Source organism: Thunnus thynnus, chromosome 11, assembly GCF_963924715.1.
Source record: "Thunnus thynnus chromosome 11, fThuThy2.1, whole genome shotgun sequence".
Taxonomy (NCBI): domain Eukaryota; kingdom Metazoa; phylum Chordata; class Actinopteri; order Scombriformes; family Scombridae; genus Thunnus; species Thunnus thynnus.
The window spans coordinates 8,398,413-8,422,427 of record NC_089527.1 but is presented as its reverse complement, the minus strand read 5'-3'; the positions used below and the strand labels follow the sequence as shown (position 1 = coordinate 8,422,427).

The 24,015-nt window shown below is 39.4% G+C and overlaps 2 protein-coding genes and 1 long non-coding RNA gene across 14 annotated transcripts in view; 2 read left to right on the top strand and 1 right to left on the bottom strand.

The window, feature by feature from the left end:
- Positions 1–9,520, top strand: part of col18a1a (collagen type XVIII alpha 1 chain a) — an 89,905-nt gene extending 80,385 nt beyond the window's left edge. For all 4 annotated transcript variants that reach the window (XM_067603046.1, XM_067603045.1, XM_067603044.1 and 1 more), the window contains 19 exons: positions 162–197; positions 424–483; positions 647–724; positions 910–945; positions 1,102–1,155; positions 1,830–1,901; positions 2,575–2,649; positions 3,043–3,073; positions 3,453–3,506; positions 3,625–3,659; positions 5,211–5,339; positions 5,531–5,690; positions 5,956–6,020; positions 6,182–6,310; positions 6,593–6,625; positions 6,710–7,021; positions 7,401–7,598; positions 7,804–7,919; positions 8,101–9,520. In XM_067603046.1, coding sequence (XP_067459147.1) covers positions 162–197; positions 424–483; positions 647–724; positions 910–945; positions 1,102–1,155; positions 1,830–1,901; positions 2,575–2,649; positions 3,043–3,073; positions 3,453–3,506; positions 3,625–3,659; positions 5,211–5,339; positions 5,531–5,690; positions 5,956–6,020; positions 6,182–6,310; positions 6,593–6,625; positions 6,710–7,021; positions 7,401–7,598; positions 7,804–7,919; positions 8,101–8,314 — 1,887 coding nt within the window. In that variant the 3' untranslated portion in view covers positions 8,315–9,520. The remainder of the gene's footprint in view (positions 1–161; positions 198–423; positions 484–646; positions 725–909; positions 946–1,101; positions 1,156–1,829; positions 1,902–2,574; positions 2,650–3,042; positions 3,074–3,452; positions 3,507–3,624; positions 3,660–5,210; positions 5,340–5,530; positions 5,691–5,955; positions 6,021–6,181; positions 6,311–6,592; positions 6,626–6,709; positions 7,022–7,400; positions 7,599–7,803; positions 7,920–8,100) is intronic.
- LOC137192401 (uncharacterized) overlaps positions 1–24,015 on the bottom strand; it is an 83,340-nt gene that overhangs the window by 10,894 nt on the left and 48,431 nt on the right. The window lies entirely within an intron of this gene.
- The window catches only part of pcbp3 (poly(rC) binding protein 3), a 74,885-nt gene continuing 70,899 nt past the window's right edge, over positions 20,030–24,015 (top strand). For 4 of the 8 annotated variants that reach the window (XM_067603055.1, XM_067603054.1, XM_067603051.1 and 1 more), the window contains exon 1: positions 20,032–20,336. The gene's annotated coding sequence lies outside the window, so the exon portion shown is untranslated. Of the gene's footprint in view, positions 20,337–24,015 lie in introns of all 8 variants that reach the window. The other 4 variants (XM_067603047.1, XM_067603048.1, XM_067603056.1 and 1 more) reach the window with 3 other exon arrangements.

Genomic DNA, 24,015 nt, shown 5'->3' with positions numbered 1-24,015 from the left:
GAAAAATGCTCACAGAAATCAGAGCCATAAAAAGTTGTCTTCGATTGGATCTTACAATCTTATTTGTGAAGTCAGTAAAAACAAATGTTTGCATGTCAGGTAGCAAAAGAGGCAAATGTAATAAATTTGAAATGTTAAAATGTATTTGTTTTTCTGTACAGGGAGGACCTGGTTTACCTGGTCAAGCTGGATTCCCTGTAAGTCTCCCTGCGTTACATAATTTATGCACACTGCCCTTATTATAACCGTGTGGACATTATTAGAACCTCAATTAGTAATTTTTACCACATAAATATAAAGTGTTCTTTAATCTTCATTTGAATTCTTATAACTCTGCCAGGACCTTATTGCTTTTACTTGATTTTAACACAGACCTTGACCACAAGCACAACACATCTTATTCTGTCTTCTCATATCTTATAGGGTCCGATTGGACCAAAGGGTGACAGAGGAGAACCAGGCACCCCAGGTTATGGATCGAAGGTAAGGTCAAAAACACTGACGTTTTTCTAAAATTGTAGCCCAAATGTGATTGCTTGTTTGTTTGTTTGTTTGTTTGTTTGTTCGTTCATTCAAGTGTTGATTTTGCCACTCGTCACCTTTAAGACACTTGTGTGATTGAGTCTGTTGCTGCTGCTGTTTGCAGGGTGAGAAGGGTGAGCCAGGCCTAGTAATCGGTCCTGATGGAAATCCTCTGTATCTGGATGGGCTAATAGGTTTGAAGGTTAGTCTCACTGCATTTGAGTGTCTGTTACCTTTCTCTAACTTTCAAATACATGCACCCAAAAAAAAACAAAAGCACATACATGCACCTCTCCTCTGTATGTTCCTACTTTTCATACCTAAAATCTAAATTTGCTGCCTCCTTTTATCTGCTGTGTTTATCTGCTTCTTCTACCCTGCGTGTAGGGAGAGAGAGGACCTATTGGACCTGCTGGACCTCCTGTAAGTGTTAAACCATTTACACATCAACATATAAACTTAATTTACAGAGACGGATGTAAACTTAAAACATATGAGATTTTTTTTCACATTAAACTTATTCCATTACATTGTCCAGTCATATCACATTTTCTTTTATTTCATGGTTTTTCTGTGTAGGGTCCCTATGGGCCTCCTGGATTAAAGGGTGAAATTGGAATGCCTGGAAGACCTGTAAGTACCGCTTCCCTTGTACCATATGTCTGTCTAGAAACTGTTGTCCTGATTTGTTTAAATCGAGAGTTTGAATGGTCAGGAAGTCTTATACCGTGTCTACACTGAAAGCGTTTCACGCTTTTTCAATTGTCTGTCTCAAGCATGTCAGACAGAACAGATGCACTCCTATTTAAATCAATCTTGCTGTTTTCACAGACCGTATAACGGCTTGTGTTTCACTCACACTGTACATGTGTAAATGCAACCCAAAAGTCTATTTTTCTTTGTTTTTTTGCATGCAACTAGTCATTGGGCCCTGAGAGCTTCCAAAACACAGCTGACCTACACTCAACACTGTACCTGAACTCCTCCAGTGTAGACACAAATGGAGTGCTCACTGCTGCTCTGCTAAACACGCTATGCTACACTTTCTGTGTAGACATGGTGTTTGGTCTTCATGCTGCCCCCCATACTTTCTTTACAAACTAACTTTAATATTAATTGAATTAAATTTTCATACTGTATACATATTGTACTTCATCTATGATATATATTGTACTGCGTACATGTGTAGATACTATTCAGTGTTCATAAAAAGCTGACCTATGGTATAATGTAGTTAAACACCCTACCCCTTTGTTTTTATTCTTCCAAGTGCAGTAAAATATTAACCAATGACTTTCTTACTACAGGGTCGCCCTGGTGTAAATGGATACAAGGGTGAGAAAGGAGAGCCAGGAGGAGGTGCTGGCTATGGCTACCCAGTAAGTACTATTATTATACTGATATCCTAGACAGTGGTAGTGACTGTGGCAGAGATTCATAAAACCTTCAGTCTTCCAAGCCATTTAGAGTACAACAGGGGTACGGCATTGAGTGTTACTAAGACACTTGTTGACTGTGACCTGACCAATGATGATAGTTATGGTATAGGCTAGCCATTTTGTAAAGCTCACATACAGAGTTAAAAGAAAGTCTGAAAATGCTACCAAGCTTGTTAGCTCGCTGGTTTTATTTTTTTTTTTAACCAGAAAAGTCAGAGTTTAAAAATATCTTTCAACAATGCCTCTTTAAAGAGTAACTGCACCCAGGTCTAATTATGCTGCCTGCCTTTTAAACTAATGGTGACAACATGTTTTTTTCACTTCCTGTGCAGCAGTGATGTAGTGTGGCACTATAGTACCATGCTGCCTCACGCCTGTCCTCTCCTAGCTGTAACTTTGGGCGGGGTCAGAGATTCATAGAGGGCAGTGTGATTATGTTTGTCCTCCTTCCAAAATCTAGTGTAGTTAACCTTTAATACTGTCAGCTGTTTTGCTTCAAGTATAGTATATTTGTGTCCCGCCTTCTTGACAGTTAGCAACCAAATCACAACTCAGTGAGTTAATAACTCAAGAGTTAATAACTTTGTTTTTTTGTTTTTTTTTTTATCATCAGGGAGTCCCCGGCCAACCAGGACCTCCTGGACCACCTGGACCTCCTGGGCCAGCCATTCCTATAGATCGCTTCAATGTGAGTACAAAAGACCCCAACCCTTCCATATTAATGAATACCTCACCAACGTCTCTGTATTCACAGAATTCAATTGTGGACAGTATAGTCTGCAATTACAGTATGTACTGTATGTACCAGTTAGTGTTACCTTTAAGATTTAACTCAAATTTCATGTCTGTCATGTACTCTCTTGTGGTGGAGAGCTGAACCATGTTGTATTTGAGTCACTTAGGCAGGTAACCTGTCATTATTTTGTGCTCTTGTTCAGTTGTTTAAACCTTATTGGCAAATGAAACTAGTGAGTTGGTTGAAATGATGGAATATAATATAATCCTAACACGTGGGCTTTTTCTTCATGGTTTTTGGTGCAGGGAATTGGTTTCTGAGCATTTTTTTCTCTTTTGTTCATAGCGCTATGATGAAACTTCAAGGAATTATCCAGGTATGACCTCCCACCACACACCATTTGTTGTTTTAGCACAAATACATAATACGATAGGATAGAGCTCTTCAAAGAGAGGGATCAAAATGGAGAAGTAAAGTAAATGTGCCAGTCAAGGAAGAGAGATTTAGAAAGGATTTAAAATGTCTGGAGAGATAAACAGTTCTATCTTAATTTCAGTTTGATCCAGCTGCCTCAGCCTGAAGGGGATATACACTCTATTGTCAAGAGATTAAGCTGTCAAGTCTTACTAGATCTGAGCAATGAACTGATAAAAAAACACAGAAGACATCACTATCAGATAGGTGCTAACAGCTACCAGTTACCTGTGGCATATTGTGTCAAACTCTGCAATGTGAAATGTTCTACTTTGTTGTAGCAATTAAAGGAGAAAAAGGGGAGCGTGGTGACCGTGGAGTTCCAGGGATCCCAGGTAAACCATAGAGTTTAAATAAAATATACATGCAGTACCTTTATTACATACTATAAATATATACTGTTGTGAACAGAATTATCAGTACTCATTTACTAAAAGACCTTTGTTTTTGCAGGAACGTCCTCCAATATTGATATTTACGCTTTCAAGGTAAGCAATCAAGAGACAACAGACAAGTAGAAATATAAGCTATCCATACATTTTAAGATAATTATCTGCCCATAATCTGTAGATGTTTCATAGTGTAATTACTTTTTACCGCTAAATATGACTGCTGAACATTTAACTGACTCAGTTCCTTATCATGGGCAAAAATCAAAGCTATCAAACTTAGCAATTTGCAGACACAATGCATCTCATTTTGACCGGCCTGGAGGGATGATAAGTCTTGGTGCTATGGAAAGATTGAAAAATTATGCTGATTAGTCTGATAGTTGCTTTTCAAACCAAATGAGATCTTGCTGATCTAATTTGACAAACATTTGGAGGATGAAACTTTAGAAAAACTTCTCACACAGCACACATATTAATTTGTCACAGTAGGAAAAGCACAGGTGTTACTAATTACATTAACAATGGTTCTTTTATATTCAAATGTACCAGAGCCTCATGACAGTGTGACAGTGAGCCAGCAAATGTAAGCACCCTGAAAGTGAAGCAGCTAAATGGGATTCAGCTATCATTAATTTTTATCATTCATGCCTTTCCTACTGACATGTCAAAATGTCTATAGGTATAAAAATAATACTTTTTTTCAAAACTTTACTTAGACAAAGACTTTGTATGGCTGCTCATGTTGAGACATTTAACAAATTGTTTAATAAAAAAAGAGGTTTTATAGAAAAACACTGAATTTCTTTATTTGTATAAGTAAAATACTGAAATTAGCAAAATTGGATTTAAGTCAGGAAATAACTGATCAAAGAATAAATAAACAAGTTTATGAATCTGACCAGAGATTTGATGCTAATAATCGGTACTTGAAAGTTTATCGATATTCGGTGTGATAGTGCTAATGTCAATGTAATTGGTATGTAATACCCAGTCCTAGTTGCATCACAACATATAAGATCTGCTGGACTAAAGAATGTGACCAAAATCCAACAAGCATGCAGTATGTAAAACTCTCCTCTTTCTCTGATTTTAATCAAAGTGGCAGAGATTTTGGTACTGGGCTTTGATGTTTTCAAATAACAACAACTGCCCCAATGAATGTGCAAGATTATGGTTGATTTATTGCTTTGAAATGCCCTGGAGTCTACATTAGCTGTGCTTCCAGGGACTAAAAACCTGATGAGGAACTCAGTTCCTCTACCTGCGTCTCCACCAGAGAAACCAGGGTCTAAATTAAGTACCAGGGAGATTGTTTTACGCCCCAAAAAGTTTGAGGTACAAAGTACTACTTTTGTTGTCAGCTTCCAGACTCATTTTAAAAAAAGAGAGAGAGAAAAAATGAAAGACCGGAATAGTAAGTATGTCAATAAAATATGTCAATAAGTCAAATAGATTTACACACAATGCTTTTGATTTTGGTGAAACTTGGAGAAATTGTTCATTTTGCACTGTAGCCTATTTCACACTTTTAAAAAGTCAGTTATTGGCCTGAGAACACTAAAATAGCACTTGCTACAACAGCAGTCAGTTTTCTTAGTATGTGCGATGTACTGTAATTGGAAATTTCACCACAACTGTTTCCAACAGAATGAACTGAAGGGAGAGCGTGGAACCACAGGAGTGAAGGGAGAAAAGGGAGAGCCTGGTGGTGGATATTATGACCCACGTTTTGGAGTACAAGGCCCACCAGGACCTCCTGGCAAACAAGGCTTACCGGTGAGCTCTAAGAGAGAAATGCCTGAGTAGCAAATTTACAGATATTAACAGCCAGATCCCCTTTTGTCAAGCAGTTATACCTGTATAGTAAATGTATGTACCAGAACCTTAACCTTTAGCACATGATAACTTAGACATTTGACATTTAAAAGTATGATGTTCAAGTAATTTAATTTACTCTATTATGTTAGGGACCAAAAGGAGATTCCATAATGGGCCCTCCTGGACCTCCGGGATCACCAGGGCAACCAGGGATTGGTTATGATGGGCGTCAAGGCCCTCCAGGTCCACCTGGACCTCCAGGCACACCAGGGTCTTACTCTCTACCTGGAGCATATAGGCCCAATCAACGTAAGTGTCATTCTTCCTGTGCTTCAGTTTTCTGGATCTAAATAATACACTCCTGAGGACATTTTAGAGGCCCTGCAAATAAATAAAATACATGTATAGGGTGTACTTTTTACTAGAAGTGAATGAATCATACTTTCCCTCTTACAACCAGTGTGGAGGTGAGCTTATGCAACTGTCTGCACTTGACTTGATGACCGCTGGTGACAAACTCCAGTGGAGCTGTTCAGTAATCAAATCATAAACAAGTTTTTGTTTCAATTTGAAGCTGTCAGTGTACCAGGGCCTCCCGGTCCTCCTGGACCCCCTGGAAGTCCTGGTCTATCATCTGGGGTAAGCGTCATTTTAAAAATTCTCCTAATGACTTAATTATTCAGTATTGAAATAAATTAAGCTTCCATTACATGACTCATAATTCATAAGGATCGGTCTGTGGCCTGGAACAAGCCATTTAGTAGTTGTTTCATTAATGTTCAACAAAATGTTTTCCACAGGTTACAGTTTTGAGGTCATATGACACAATGATTGCTACTGCCAGACGCCAGGCGGAGGGCAGCCTGATCTACATCATAGACAAAGCAGACCTCTATTTAAGAGTCCGCGACGGACTGCGACAAGTCATGGTACAGTCATCTACTTCTCACCCACGAACATGCTGTGAATTTTAGCTAAGAGCTCAAGAGCACATGCGTGTACATATTGTAGACCTTAACATAAATACAGTTTGAAGTTAGAGCTGCATTGATTTTATTTTTGGTCTCTAGGGGACAAAATTTTTCCATAGTAATGATGTTTACTGCCTTAAATGTATTTTTAAGACTACATTTAATGTTTTACAGTTCAGATCATGTTATTAATTCATTGAGTTGAGATGTCAAGTCATCTGTTTTTTTTACCCTTCACAGCTTGGAGAGTACAGTCCCTTCTTCAGAGATCTGGTAAGTTAGACTCAACAGAAGAATGAAATAGCATATTTTACCTTTTTACCTCTTGACGTTCACTGATTATTTTGTCATTTTTAGGAGAATGAGGTGGCAGAGGTCCAGCCTCCACCTGTCATCCTATACTCCCAGTCCCCAGAACAGTCCCACAACAATGGAGCTGGCCATTACTCACAGGATGTTTCTGCTGCACGACCCATCGAGCCTCCACCACACCCACCTGTAGACCCCAGATACCCACCACGTTATGATCCCAGATTCCCAGACCCCAGATACACGGATGGAAGATCAGCCACTCACCAGTCTGAGAACAGATACCCAGTAACTCCCCAGCGACGCCCCAGCCAACCTGTAGTGCAGCCTGCAGTGCATGCGGGCACATCAGCATCAGGAGTAAGTAGAGTTGAACCGCTAGAACCCAACATCATGATGAAGATTAATGTCTTTTATTTTAGGTTGTTATGGTACTTATGGCAGAATAATTTGGCGTAAACCCTGCCCTTAAAATATTTTACATATAATAAGTAAGTGATGGTGCAGAGGACTTCTTGTAGGTGACATGATGGATTTTGTAGTGGGGAAGGAGGTTATAATTGGTTTGGGAGTGTCTTTGGGGAAATGGGGAAACAAACTGATTGGATAAAAGTCACCAAAGCAAAGAAAATCAAGAAAAATTCAAGGCAGTATTTGTTCTACACTGAAGTCTTGAATTTTTATAAAGGAGGTCATAAAAAATCTATTATAACATACCTTTGTGTGTCTTCCTCATCAGCTACATCTCATTGCCCTGAATGCCCCTCAAACTGGTAATATGCGAGGAATTCGCGGGGCAGACTTCTTGTGCTTCCAGCAGGCCCGTGCCGTTGGCCTGAAGGGCACCTTCAGAGCTTTCCTGTCCTCCAAGCTTCAAGACCTCCACACCGTCGTCCGCAGGTCGGACAGGGACAGCATCCCTATTGTGAACCTCAAGGTGAGATACTGCTGCTAGTTCAATGCTTGATTGGCAATATTTTAATAAAATGCCATCTATTTGTATTACTTGGTCATGAATGTAGTTTCCTGGATTTTCTTTTTTTATTGTGATCAAAACTAACTGTATTTAATGTATCTTGCTGTTCCATGAGGAACATATGCAGTAGAATTGAGAATTAATGCATTACATTTTTTCCATGCAGGACCAAACGTTGTTTAGCAGTTGGGAGTCCATCTTCAGTGATGATGCGAGCAAAATGAGGGAGAATGTACCAGTTTACTCCTTTGATGGAAGAGATATCCTCAGGGACAGTGCATGGTGAGTCTTTGTTAACTGGGCATGATTATGTTTATACAATAAATTAACTTATAATTCAGTATCCTCTGCACTGTAACATGTTGCTTTTAGTGTTGTAGTAGCCTTTGTTGATTTTCAGTTAATTTTGTATACATGGACTGTATATATTTTTATGTCTGTTCTTGTTTTTTCTTTCCTCCAGGCCAGAGAAAATGATCTGGCACGGCTCAAGCAAGAAAGGCCACCGGCAAACAGACCACTACTGCGAAACATGGCGGGCAGGCGACCGCGCTGTGACTGGTTTGGCATCATCACTACACAGCGGCCACCTCCTGCAGCAAAGCTCCAGTAGCTGTTCCAGCTCCTATATCGTCCTCTGCATTGAGAACGCCTTCACATCACCCTCCAAAAAATAAATACCGTCCATCCTCCTTTTTTTGTGTTTTGGGCCCCAGTTAAACAGTTTTAATGTCCAAACAGACATGTTTTTCTAATTCCCTGATAACATGCCTTGTGAACATGTGGCGTCCAATGAACTGGCCCTGAGGCTCTTTGCCTGGCAGAGACGCTTTGCATTGTCTGCTCCTCCCCTCCATAAACGCCAAAGAGATGGGTCGGACAGAGGGGTCCTTTTTCTCGGGAGCATTGGCACATATTTTCTTCAAGGGGTGGAACAAGAGCGGAAAAGCTACAGTAAATGTGTTCTCAAATTGTATCCATTTTTTAAAAGAAAAATCTGTATATTACATGTTTGTTATTTGTGTTCTTTTTTGTTTATTTTTTGATGTTATCAACTTTTACCTTTTGAACTGTTTTTAAAATTGCTATATACATCCTGTTATTGTTAGGTATTGATCATTTTCACATTTGTCCCAATTTCATTTTAGAGTTGTGGGTTACTGCGGGGTACAGCAAAGTTTTAAAGACTATTTTAAATTTAAAGAAGATAATAGATATTTATTTTTAAATGAAGTTATGTAAGGACAAAAAAGTGATTTGGAAAAGTAAAAAAATGCTAAATACCCTCATTTATATTCTACACAACACAGAACATTTAATTCTTTTTCGTAAGAGCTTTTGATCACTGTGCCTTATTACACAATCAGGACTGCTTTGCGAAATAAGCTCATATAGTGAACCACATCTTTTTGTATATTCTACAAACATGTAAACAGCAGCTACATTTTTGCCCAAGTGCATTCATATGCAGCATATGCCTTTTATTTCACATAAATTGAAAGGCCTTGTTGTACACAGACACTACTGTAACGAATAATCCCAAAACCAGAGGACCAGATTCCTTTAGCTGACATTGAGCCTTGTGAATTTAAAATGATTATTGCCCCTTTTACCACTTAAGAAAAACCTATCACAGAGTAAGCTGGGAATGATTAGTTTGCTGCTAATCTTTGTTGGAGTGATTGCTGTCCCTGGTTACAGGGAGAGGAAAACCAGTATGTTAAGGATGCAGTTTTGTAGTAGCCTTGCATTGAATTTCAGAGACTAACCTGGCTTTAGTGCTACTGATGTCTTGACTGAACTTGTGGATATACATTTTTATAACACATTGTGCTGTACTGTTTCTCCCAGGCACTGAATAAAAGTCTTTTCAACCACAACAATGTGATGTGAATAATGTGATGTTCTGTACACCTGTCTGTTGAGTCCTTTTATTTGTCAAGCGCAATGGAACAATCTCACAAAGGTCTCCAATAGCAAAGTGACCGACCTTGACATGCATCACTCAGCAGCCTTGAGCACCTTAACAGTTTTATGTCCTCCTCAATAGGATGTTGCTGCTGGTGGCATTAATGCCACCACAAATCAGCATTCCCCCCTGTGGCAACAAGAGGTGTTCAAGACGCCCTGGCCATACAATATCTTAACCTTGACAGTGAATTCAAATGAATGAATTAATTGGATGACCGTTAAAATACAACCATTCTTAACAACACAAAACAAGAAAACGTACATCAGAAAGCATTTTATATACAATCCATCAATGTTAATTGAATTAAAATTATTATCAATTAGATTTAATTACATTAAAATTATTGTTATCTAATTTAAACACAAGAACAAAATTCTCAAACCTACATGACAAGATTGATATTTTTTTAAATGAAGTTACCAGACAATCAACATACATTCACTGTACTGTAGGTCTTCAAGTAAAGTGGATTTAAAGGAGAACTGAATTAGGTCACCAGTCATTGGCGATGGCTTATGAAATCCCCTTAAATCTCTGCTTTAAAGTTAGGAGGCGTTTCATGATAATATTTGATTAAGAAGATTCATTTGAATTATTCAGAGTTGGCCTAATTTGGTAGTTACTTTAAAATGATATGCCCACCATGAGAGAGTTTCTTACATTCAGGTGGTTAGTGGACAGACGCCTACTTACCCCTCTATTTGTAGCTAAAGGCATACATGTGTCTACTGATAATACGGGCAAGCTGTTACCATGTAACACAGCTAGTGCAGTAATACAAAAAGATGACTGAATAATAGAAAATCACAGCAATCAGTACAATAGCATGGTTCATCAGTAGAGCCAGTCCAACACAATGTATGTGTTTAACACTGGAGCATTTCAAGTTTCAAGTAAGGTCAGCCATTGTGAAGCAGACATTCCTCTTCAATCAAGGTTTAGATTAACGTTGTTATAGAGACCATATACTGAAAGTACATAAACACATTTTACAGCAATCAAATGTGTCCTTTTTCCACAAAGGGTTCACTGTCTAATGGGCTCTATACTGTAGGCATGCCCACTGCAGAATAGCACACTGAAATTTTCATGTAATGTTGAGCCAATTACAGGTTTTTCCTGGTTCAGAAACTGAGGCATTGAAGCAAAACTGGCGCCTCAAAGGCCTGCTGGGTCTTGCCCTTGACAGGATGAGGTTCACTCCTTTCAGTTTTATCTGAGCTAGAAGTTTGGACCCAAGGGTCCACGTATTAAGAACCTTGCATGCTTTGTGCTTCTTTAAAGGATATGGCTGGCGATTTTCTGTATTTTTCTTATTGTCAAACAATCTTGTGTAAAGCCAAAGCAATAATGAAATGATCCTACTTACAAGTATTGTGTATGTATCCAAAGCCTGATATATCTTATTCCTCTGTGCCGTTGTTGTCCAAAAACACATCATCGTTGCATTGGGTGACATGTTCCTTCACCCCGAAGTGTTTGGACACATTACTTTGTTTAAAAACGGCTCCAAGGACTAATAACAGTGATCACATTTCAGTTTGCAGAGAGTAGTTCAAAAGTTGCCACTGCATTCGTGGTTCTATTTAAAGAGATTTGTAACTTTGCTAACTTACTTTATCCACAGGCTCGGGGCAAAGTTGGTTTTGGCAAGATGCATAAAACAGAAATATGCATACATATTGTTTGTGTCAGATTTACAAAGCTGTTCATAAACTCGGTTATTTTATAAATCTTAATCACTGTGAAAGTGGGTGCTTGTGGAACAGTTAGGGGGTGTTTAGACCGACATCTCGCATGAAAAAATGCAGCCCTCTCATTTATTTGAATGGGGGCAGTGTCTTGATGCAGCACGGTGCCACTGCAGAGAGCTTGGCAAAAAACCACAGCGGTCAGCAACGAAACATCATCCGGCAAGGCGCTGTGTTAGTGAATGCCATATTTAACTGTTCATCTTGTGATTGTCGTGGCCAAAGATAAAACATTTGGCACTGTGATAACTTTCCGGAGTTGTATAATCCTGCCTGTGAGTATTACAAACTGTGCAGTGTTTTGGCATCTGATAAGGCTTTAAATACATTAATCTGTAGCTCCAACTCAACTTCCTGGGTTGTATTTGATTATCTCACCGGTACCTTAAAGATCTAGTATTATGGAGTCTATTTTAAACATATCTGACATTTAATTCATCAAAAGTTGTTTAGATTTCTCTAAATCCATCTTTCCTTACAGCCTAGATTCCCCTCTGCACTCCAGCAGGATGTTTTTGAAGCCATTTACATAAAATTGGCATTATTAATGACCACCTGCTCCAATTGGAGGTGTGGCCCCAAACTTTATCCCCAGCCAACTGGAATACGACCTAATGATAACGCAAGTTCCCTTATGCCACATGTTTACCAGGAGTAATGGCTGCAGCTGGAGATGTAAGACAGTATGTAGTGGTCTATGAACCAGAGTCTGATCGTGCTTGGGAAGGAAAAAACCTGCTGATGCACAGTTGAGATTTAAACAGGATGTTTTCTTTGTTTCCTAACAGTACCTAACGACAAGTGGACACTTTCATCCCAGACGTTTGGATGATTAATTACCTTAGCTTGTTTTACAAGTTATAGTGTGATATATTAAAGCAAACTGCTGTATCAGCGGTGATTTTAAACAAGGCAGTGTTTGTGCTGTGTTCATTTCATCATATATGTTCTAATGTTACTATACTTTCTGTTAAAGAAATCAAGTCAGCTGTCAAAAAGGAGAGCAGTGTAATTATCTTGAATTCTATCTTTATCTATTAATTAATTATTTTGCCTCATAGCACATGCACCATGGGACTATTGAGAATGTGGTCATGTTGTGAATGTGTGTATTGATAGAAGCAAGTTACAGCAGCTGCACAGCATGCATGTTTTTTTTTCTTTTCTATTATTTTAACACATCTAAAAGGACAAAAATAGAGTCAGGTAAATATTAAAAATCAAATTCCAAAATAAACCAGCTACGGTTGAGTTAGGAGTTGCACAGGCTTTGCTGGAGAAAAGTTGTTATACAGAGAAAAGGAAAACGTGCAAACAGGAGACACACAAAAAAAATGAACAGCAAATCCTAACTTTTTTTTTTATTTTTGTATTTATTTTTTTACAAAAAACACATATGGCAACTAACCAGAAATAAACAAGAGCGCCAAACTTCCATCAAGTATGTCACCACAACAGAAAACAATCCAAAGAGGGTTCAAAGGTGATTTTCTAAATAATGTCTGAAAGTGAGTAGAACCGAAAAGTTATGTGAAGCTGTTGTAAAACACTATATTTTGAATGTTTCCTCTTTCACAGTTTGTCTAGCAGCTCAGTAAATTGTTGTGATGAATTATTTGTTCAGGTTGTTCGCCAGTTTCCCATCTAAACTGGGATCTTTTATTCCAATGAAAGACATTTATTAAAACATGTTCAATATTTGAAACCATTTAGTAGTGTAGACAGAGGTGTTTATATCCAACTTTACATTTTTCTGCGGCTATATGTGAGTGGAAATCAGGTTTGTGGAGGTCTTAGGTCCTTAAGTGTAAGGATGCGCGATATTGGATTTTTTGCCGATATCTGATATGCCAATATTTCCAACTCACTGTGTGGTTGCCAACTGCCGTTATAAATCAAAAAGAACGTACTAAACGTTTACTGAATCAGTGTTACAGTGAATCAGTGTTTCTCTGTGTTAATGATAACAACGAGAACAGCCGCCGTGCCAAAAAAATATTTTTTAATGCCAAAAATAACACAAAATATCCATTAGTTTGGAAATCAATAGCGTTTTGGGAGTCTCTGTGCAGCGCTGTTCCGGTACGTGAGTCAACTTCTGTGCCGTTGCCTGAGAAATTATTGGTAGCGTAACTCTGTTTAGGAATACGGCGTTGCGTAGTGTGTTTGCGTAGAGAGTGGGAAAGAGCGAGTGGCAGGAAATTGACGGTGGATGCGAGCGGAGCAGAGGAAAAGGTTAGTGGTAAGTTGTCAGTCTGGCAGTAAATGTACAGTACAGACTACAGTGTGTCCGTTAATAAATGCTAAAAAAGATTATGTAAGATTTCAGTCGACCAAGATTTACTTTGGTTGACCACAGCCCTAACGAATTCCTGGATAAACAAGTACTGTACTTGGATACAGGGGACAGAGAACATTGTAAAAACTTTGGTCAGTTTCTCTCAAGTTTCACATTTCAATAAACTCATGCAGAAGATGGTATTAAATATTCAGAGCTTCAAGTCATCATCTGTGAAATGTCATTTGTGAATCAAGCGTAGCTGATAGGACAGAGGCCCACATTTATCCACGGGCCGCACAACATCATAATAAAAAGCGAGCATTCCCTAAAAATAATCAGTAAATACCGTCACTTCCCACTCAATTTCATCAAATCTGCTTCTTAAGCATCTCAATCCGCTGAGCAGCCTTACGAGAGCTATAAGGCTTATATTAATTGACTGGGGGGCTAAATGTCAGAGCAGTGTCCCTGCTGAAAGAAAAAATAACTAGCATCATAGCTCCTGTCCAATTCCTCAATGTCCTTAGTTTAGGAAATCTTTAGGAAAAAACATAACTTATTGAGTGGCGTATTATCCATTTAAGTTTTCCTGACTGAGTGAGGTTAGAGTGGGTGGGGGGGGTGGTTGGGATGTAATAACCCACAGCTGGCTTTACTGTGAAGTGCTATCACACTGACTGCCTGGGGAAAGCTATATTTAGGGGGTGCTAAGTAAATACTAAGTACAGAGAAATGATCCAGCGACGGTAATGATACAACAAGGTGACAAGCAGATATTGGGGGGACTTAATTACGTTTGGGGCGGAAGCGAAAAGCTGCAGTTGTCAGATCTCTGGACTGTGTTTATTCGTTGCTGGTGAGTCAGTGTCACATTAACCCAAATCTAAAATTATCTCAACAGTGCACTCACAGCATTGCTACAAAGCCACTTTGTTTCATGACCTCAAAATGTGTTTTATCTTAGAGATAAGCTGCTTTATTTTAATGTAATATCAACTTCATCATATATAGGGGAAAATAATAATAATAATAATAACACTGCTTGCTGTAAGTATCACCATTTCACTGGCTTCTGTGTCTAACTGGACCAACATTTTACTCCACCAAATTAAAGGGTAATAATAAGGAGGCCTACAGCAACATTCGGGTAGTGTTAGACACTTAAGGCCAATTGCAAAGCGTTCACATTTCACTGACATTTATATAGATAATGAGTAACAATCTCTCTGTCTTTAAATCCCCTTGTGAATCTTCTGGCATTTAAGTCTATTTTTTTTTTCTCCTCCTCTCTTTAAATATTTGATGAGGAGGATGTTATCTAGAGTGGATATTCCTGGCATTGTGAAGATGGGCTTTGACCACTTCATCATACCTGCTTTCTCTTTTATACTGACCGAGGTGCGTTTTCTCACCTTTACATTAAGGGAAGTAATTTAAATTCAATGTGAAGCCATTTCCCATCAAAGCTACTGAGAAAGTCTTGAGGGACGGTATGTTCTCATAATGGGAGGTAAAAAGATAATGACCTGAAAGACTGACTAATCCTGATTTTCTATTATTGATTGCCTTTCATATCATTGATGCAATTTAATTAATGCAATCTGTACTGTAAGCATCTGGTTTAATGCATATTTTATGTATTTTCCTGGACAAAAATGTCACTTAGCAGCACTGTGCAAAATGAATTCTTCCTCTCCTGCCAAAATGAGCCAAAACATTTTCAGCTCTTTAGATTTATAGCTACTAGCAGTGAAGAAATCCTAAAGGCAGTTTTATCAGAATTTTTGTGATTAACTACCATGGAAATATGTCACTTGACAGTTCAAACAAATATATGTTGATAGTATTTCTGTCTTTGCATCTTCTTGGTAAGACCTTTGTGATGGTGTAGTTTAGAATTTACCCAGTTCAGGTCTACAGTGCCGGTTCACAGATACCTCACAAACCTTACACAGCTGACTACCCGTGGTCATCACTGCAGCTGGCTACATATTCGATGTGACATCTCCTTCCATCTTCTAATGAATTTTTTATGTCTCTTCCTCTCCCACTCACATGCAGACGGGGCTCGTATCAGACCCGCTCTGTAAAACTATGCCACTGTAAATTACAGAGTTGCCTTTGGAATCTGTGACCCTGCTGCCCTGTTTTTTTTTTTTTTTTTTGCTACGGATGGCTCTACAGTAGGTTTCATACTGATTGGATTTGTCCAGAGGTATTGTAATGCACAGCGCATTCATGAGATAATTTACAATCATTGTGTTGTCAAGATGCAAACTTGTGCATATAAGAAATGGAGGGAAATCATGTCAGACATTATAGATATCCATGAAATTATTTTTTTTCTGATTAGGAATCATGCATGTATGTCCAATCTTAGACTCCATTATAAAAGCAAGACCCCTATGTATGGACAATTTTCAAAACTGACAAGGGGTATTTTTTTCTCGTGTTTCCGCTGCCTAGAGATATATCGATTTAAGGAAGATAAACTTCTGGATTTTACTCTCTGCTTAACTGACAGTTTGATACCACACTTGTGCTGTGCATATCCGACCATGTTATAATGCACTCAGATATTGACAGCCTCATTGATTTTTAGGGCCCCTGCAAACCATCATTCATAGGGGAGTAACGTGAAGATCAGCAGGCCCTACAAGCAACAATTTAAACCAGATGGAGAAATAATACATTTATCCAATCACTTTATCTTTAATTTCTTCTGAACTCTGCACACAGCTGATGTTGACTCAAGTATATAATGTGTGTGTGTGTGTGTGAAGGACTCTCTTTATCATCCGATATTTAGGATGGTGGATCTGATCTGTGTGAGTCCACTATTGCATGTTCAAAATGTCTCATCTGAATCCAAAAAGGAATTTAAAATAATCCTTTTTTATGTTAATAGATGATACCGAGTGATGCCATACAGTACTGATTGATTTGACTGATTGATTTTGCTGCTTGTGTATGAAATTATGTTATACACACACACAAATACATTTGAATTTGAATTTAAACCTAGTTCAAGAAAGCTCTTACATTTTACACCATTTACCATGTAAAAGGGGACTAAAAACAACCCAAAACCCTGTTTATGCAAAATCTGGGCAAACAAGAGTCTTGTGTACTAAAATTACAATTACTTCAATAAAACATTACATAAGCCGTGTTAAGACTTACACCTCCGTATGTAAATGTGATGGCATTTTTTTTTTTTTAAGATGTGTTTTTGTGCATTTGTTTGCCTTTATTCGACAGCTGATAGTGGAGAAGCAGACAGGCAACAAGGGGGGGAGAGAGGGGTATGACATGCAACAAATTACTTGAGCACTTAAGTCAATACAAGTACTTAAGTCATGTTTACGTAAAAGTCAAAAAATTTTATGCTGTTACATTAACGTGAAGGCTGCAGCACAACAAAGTTCACTTCACGCAGACAGATAAAATGCATGTGTAGAGCTGTGTAATAAATGTGCAATTCTTAAATAATCTTTTTCTCTCGTTATGTGGGAAAAACAATCGTTAAAAAAACCCCTCATACAACAACAATAATCATGAGACTGGCAATGACATTAGCAGGGTCTAGCAGGGTTTCCCATACATTCATTTATTTGTGGCAGCCCGCCACAATATCCACATTGCCTGCCACATATTGATTTTCTATTTTTGGAGATGCTCGCCCTGCTCTCACTCTCTCTGTCACAAACACATGACAACGGACCCATCTGGGAATGGCATGATGTTACACACTCAGGTACAGTAGGTGGCGGCATGCACCTTTAACGTTGGTTCGTGGTTGTAGGAGGGGTATATACGATTGTTGACTTTTCCCAGCTTTTCTCCCCAGAAAAGACGGCTGGCCGAGTCAATCCGGAGGTCATGCATGATAGTATCATGAACACCTCTGCATTCAAATTAACTCTGATAAGTTAGCCTGTCTATGTTCTCAACACAATATGGAAGATCCTACTCTTCAAATAAGTTATTATCAAGCATGCAGTGCTGTCGTCCTGGGAAGGATGTAATGTAAAAATAATTTTGGGACAAATTTGGGACAAGAGTTGAATAAAAAAAGATGTGTGTGTGTTGATGGTAAGTTAGTAGCAGCGGCTCAACACATGCGAAGCTGTTAACCCAGCTGCATTCTTGAAAGATGAAGACTTAACAGGTCAACTGTAGGACAACTAGTATAAGATATTTGCAGTGGAGCACCTTGAAATATATGGCGATCATGTTCAGAGCAACATTAGCATTCATTTGTAGTCATGTTTCTGGCCACCTGATGAATCTAAGTCCAATATTCACTCTCCTTTTAGCTCTGTTTTGGTCTCCACCAACTCCTGATGGAAACATTTGGCTTTTCAGCTGCTAAAAGCACAACTATGTTCACCATTGTGTCGCTAACTGTTGGTTTGTTGTTTGGTGATGTGCACGTAGCATACATTTGGCTTTTAGAGCTTCTTGGCTGAAAACAACTGCCTTCTGTGTCTAGAAACGACTCTAGTGAGAGTGATGCGAGTGCACTGAAACTGTTAAATTGCAAACCAAACAATGAGCCAAAAGATGCTGAAATGCTCCAGAGCTAATTTCTGATTTGAGATAATTCTCTGTGGGTCTGTCCCTTTAAACGACCCCTTTAACATTACGTGCAGTATTTGTATCCACTGTTAACATAAAAATTGATTACAGTAGGTTAACAGCTTCGGTCAAATTAAGTTAAATTAAAATCCATCACTGATGCAGCCTGTGAGAGAAGACAAAACAGTCCTCTTCCTTCATATCATTACTTTTCAACTCACCATTGCTCTCCAGCAGTGACACCAACCCAAACTTGTGCACCAGGTCAGCCAAATACTGCATGAGCCATAATGGTGCTGTCATACCTGAATAAAACATTAGGGAACATTTACATAGCAACACCTATGTCTGAATGACAAAAATCCATTACTGTAACAATCAGATAAGGCCAGCAATGTTATGTATTTCCTGTCAGTAAAGGGCTGTAGATCTTATCAAGATGACCTATTTTAAAGTTTGACAAGGTGTCTTAAAAAAAAAAAAAAAAAATCACTTTCACTTTAAAACTACTCTTCCCTGGAAACACACTGGTTTCTCGGTTGCTTCATGTCTGGATGAGTGTCCTCCCACATCCAAAACACATGACGGTTAGGTGAATTGGAAATATTAAAGTGCTCATAGGTGTGAATGTGTGATTTTGTCTGTCTATGTGTGTTAGCCCTGTGATAGACTGCCGAGCTGTCCGGGGTGCACTCCCGCTTCTAGTCCAACGCACGCTGGGATACCACCCCACCACCCTGAACAGCCATTTAGAAAATGGATGGATCATTTTCCTTAGGGACTCTCTTTTCACAGTGAAGTCAAGTTATTGTTAAAGCTTGTGCACATCATGGAGAAAACCCTGAATTTCACAGCAGTATATAAAAATCCTACATCACCACAGCTGGCGGCCCCAGAGAATTCTCTCCATCCCTCTGAAAACCTTTTTCAGCGGGTCGCCGAGCTACGCGTGCTGACAAAAAGAAACCAGAAAGTACTTCTTCTTCTTTGCTCTGTTTTTGATGGAACATTATAACCGCTGTTTTGTTCACTTGCCTGTGTAGAATGAGGAGTTGAATTGTGATGTGCTTTCCATTCTTCAACCTGACAGTTCACCATTGATCATTTATCAAGCTGGGTGCTTGCCAGAGCCATCGATTGAGCAGGAGGAAATAAAATAAGACTTCTGGAAGTGAAGTAGTGCCTTAGCGAACGTGTGAGTAACAACGCCTGACGAAATCTCACACATTCTTCTGCAAAAATTACTCTCTGCTCAGTGTTGATACGGCTGTGTTCATGTACTGTACAGAACGTTGCTGAAGGGAATTGATTATGTGGGTGTGTGTGTGAGAGAGAGCTTGTGAACGTGAACACATGTCTGCATGTTTATCATGTGTTCCTGCCTGTGTGCACGCCTGCCTTGTTTGACCATACATGAGTAATTCTCCAACTCCAGCTGATTGAAGCCTTTCTTTCGGGAGTTTGCCAGGTCTGCAGAGGAGCATGCAGTGATATTGTTCTGAGTTAAGTGGCCCAGAATCTAATCACTCTAATGTCTGTGGCAGCACTAAATCACTCTCGCTCTCTAGAGTGCAACGCTTGGTCTGTCCTTCAAAAGGGAAGCTTTTCATGACTCCCTCCATATTGTCATTATTCCAACTGGATATGAGCTATTGCACTTATTGGCTAGGGCAAGGCACCGGCTGCTTCCACTTTCATTGGCTGCCTGGACACCTCTCTGCCGCCTCTCATTGGCTGCCTGGAGGTGAGTGGGAGGGGAGCTCACCCCATCCTCCCCCTGTGGCAGAGGGTGTAAATGTAAAGACTCTTTCTCTGCCTATTATCTGAGTGACTCGGGGTTTTGGTGTCTGCCTCCGAGCGCGTGTGTCTGCGTGTGTGTGTGTGTATGTTGGAGGGAGAAAGAGATAAAGAGAGAGAGAAAGGGAGGGAGAGGCAAGCAGCGTTTCTTCTCCCCCCCGTCTCCCTGCTCCCTGTCACTCCATCCTTCCTCCCCTCTCCTGGACCACCCTCCAGCCCTGCTTCGAGCCGGACCGAGACCCCCTACCACCCAGACCACCCCGGGACCCTTTGACTCTCCTCACTTCTCCGTCCCACCAACCACGGCCTCTGAGAAGGTAAGACTCTTCTTATTTCAGCTCGCTCTGAGGCTTTAAAAAAGTACTTACTGCCCTCTTTGAATCATTCCTGCTCTCCTTCTCGACTCACTCAAAATACCTCCAAAACTGCTACTGTTGTTTTTTCTTTATTTTCTTTACACTCAGTTGTCCCTATTCTCTGTGGCCTCTCTTACTTCCCTCTATGCATATTTCAAGTTTTCCCTGCAGCACTTCTGTTCCTCTCACAAAAGTGACACAGTTGCAGGAGATGGTATCAGTGAGGTCACTGTATTTTTTCTTCATCCTCTGATATTCAGCCCTGATATCAACTTACCCCTCCCTCTCTACCCCACAATCTCTTCATCCTTTCTCCTCGTGTCTTTTGCAATCTCATACCCTGCGGGTTTCAGTACATGCAAATTTGAGTGGGAAAGTGAATCAAATCTTTTATTTTTAAGTCTGCCTGGAGCATAAGTTGACAAGGACAACATGCTGTGTTTTGGCTATGGAAAAAGCATCTCTAATTGATTTTTGAAAAGTGTTTATGTTAGTTGGTGATGGCTATTTATAGGTGCTGACGTGCCAGGCACACGTGCTTCACTAGGCCACTTCCCCGAATGCCGGGACAGAACACACGACTGTCCACTGGCTCCAGAACGCATGACATTGCACAAAGTGTAATGGCTTTACAAGGCAGTGACCTGCTTGATTGAATCAAGCAATATTTCCAGCAGGAGAACTCCAATATTAACATGGCCCATAAAGCATTCCTGGCAACAGCAGAGGGGGGAAAAACTGCTTAGTTCTCCATCCGCACATCCTGTACTTTACCAGGAAGGGGAAGTGGAGTGTGCGTATATATATGTGTGTGTGTGTGTACGCATGTGTGTGTTTGTGAGACAGAGATACTGCTTAAGTGCTTTAGACATCAATACTGCCAGCCCAGAGTTTTTAAAGCCACTCTATCATATCTGAAAATTGGGCCTTACAACAATGTCAACAACTGAGGAAATGCTTCCCCTGATGTGGTGTTTTGTTTCTTTGGAGGCTTGTTTTGAGGAGCTGGGTGTTCAAATATGACTGAGGAAGAAAGGAAGATGAAAGTTTTTTAATCACATGTCATTTAAACATATTATTTACATTCATAAAGGCCACCTCAATCCCCCCAAATTGCCTGCAAGTCTTAAATTGTATTCTTTCAAAGTCTACAGACTTCCACTTAATTGTGATCCAATCACAGGTCAGGTGTCCTGCAACCGAATTTGCATATTTATACTCTATTGAAATGTTTGTATTATGTGATGATACTGAGTTTGCTGGTGACTTTCTCTATTTTTTTTTTTAACTGGATTTCTCCAGCAGACAGTTTGACCTTTCTTTCTGTGATAATCATTTTCTAATTTAGACAAAAAGAGCATCTGTGACAAAGCCTTGTGGGAATGAAGATCTTCCCAATAGGACTGTCTCATGAGATAGCAGCTTTCACTGAAAGGCTTTTGTTGTGATCGTTTGTGTTGAAAAACTGAAATCCCCGACACTTTTTGACTCTGAATATTCCTCTTATTTTGCATATTTATGATTACCATAAATATGTCCACAGACAGCATACTTATGTTGTTGACTGTATTCTCATATTCATTCATTCATTCATTCATTCATTCATTCATTCATTCAGGTGTTGTGCTGTTAGTTTCAGGTGTATCAATTGGTCGTCTTTACACCTTGGAGAAACACGCAGGTGTTTGTCTGCACTATCCCTCATGCACAGCTGGCTCTGGGCCAAATGCTAAAGCAAAGTCACAACTGCTCATCTTCCTCATATTAATCCAGACTCTAATTTTCATTTATCATCACAGAAAACATCTGGAGAGACGGTCTTTAAACATTAATAGAGTCCAGACTGGTTGCAAAGTTATACTGCTCATTAGGAAATTAAACAGAAGCACAAATGAAGGTGGGCAAAAAGTTTCACCGTTAAAAGCAAAACCGGCTGATTCACTTTACTTTTTTACTTTAAAAACTTCAGTTTCATTTAGCGAATATGTCAAATTCTCATGAATGAGCAGATGACCTACAGTCACAAAGGAATGATTCATTGCATCTCTGCTTCTGTAATGGACTAATTTAGTTATAAAACTCAATGAGAGAAGTATAGAAGTATGAAAGAAAATCAAATGGCCTTGCTTTCTTCCACATAGCTGTCATTGTTTCCAATGCGCATAGCCCTCATACATCAGCTCAGCTGCTCTTATGCAGCTATATTTAATGCACTTACTGTACATCAGCTCTTTCACTATAAGCTCTCGTAAGAATGCATACCGAAAATCCCTTGTAGAATGAGATATTTATGAGCCTGGGTGATTTACACACTTGTGCACTTGCATGCCTCCATAAGCCACTGCTTTAAGCTTAAGTTGAGCTGCATGTAGTTAATACAGACAATGAGTGTGGCTCGCCGTGTCAAACCGGTTTTACACTTTCACATCACATAATGCCACAGATGTCAGTTTAGGACAGTAGGTGTTGTGAATGTTTTGGGAATTGATTTGAACAATACATGTCACATTAAATGATGAGGTGGCAGCATATGAAATGCAAGTAGACAGGCTTTTATTTTTCAGATTACGTCATTAAGAAAAGACAGATTAAAACTGATGATGGTGTACGACTCACCAGTTGATCACTGGCTAATTATCTGAGATACACTCACCGAGCATTTTATTAGGAACAGTTAGGTGCAATCTAATACAAACCAATACAACAGCACTTCCATAAATTCTACTTTTTTTTTTTACTAAGCTTATACATTTTCAGTTTTTGTTGACATTGTCAGATAGGTGATAATTCTACTTTATGATTATTATTATCGTAGTGGGCGGTGGTGGTGAACTCGAGTGCATTATATTGAAAAGTGTTCCTATTATTTTGCCCCCCCCCCCCCCTCATGTATGTTAATGGGGTGGACAAAATATTAAGAGCACTTTTCAGTATAATGCACCACCACCACCCACTTCGACCTCAACAAAAACTGAAAATGTAGAAGCTTTGTAAAAGAATTTATGCCAGAGCTGGCTGTTGTATTGGATTGTATTAGATTGCACAGGTGTTCCTAATTAAGTGCTCTGTGACTGTCTATTCTCGAAGACCTTCTTCAGAATTTTCAATGTGTTCCTGCTAATTTGCCATTTGGAATAACCGCACTATAAAAAGATGGATCACATGTATCCAATATTTTCAGTGAGCCCTGCTTCCTTCGTTGTAAAGCCAATGCTCTGCAAGCAGCTGGCCCTTTGTGCCTTGGCCCTTTCTAGCCGTTCCGGATCTCACGCTGGCCTGGCTCGGTGCACAGAGTGTGCTGGGAGTTGCCTGGGTAGGGACTGACGCAGTGTGAAAAAGGCCACTGACACTGACTGGCTGCCATCTTGGTAGCTGTTACAGAATGATGGATGGCACATGGATGCAGACGAAAAGGGCTGTAGAGGAATTACTGTGGTTGGTCAGCTGGGTGGTGACTTTTTAGAGTTGATATAATGAAAACCAAACTGTACACTCACTTTAACTTTCTTTATCTCAAAAGAAAATAAAACTAATAAACTCTGATGATGTGATGATACAAAATGACAAATATTATGTCCTAAAATGACTAATTAAACAAGGTCTGATGTAGTCATGGTAAATGGTAAATGGACTGCACTTA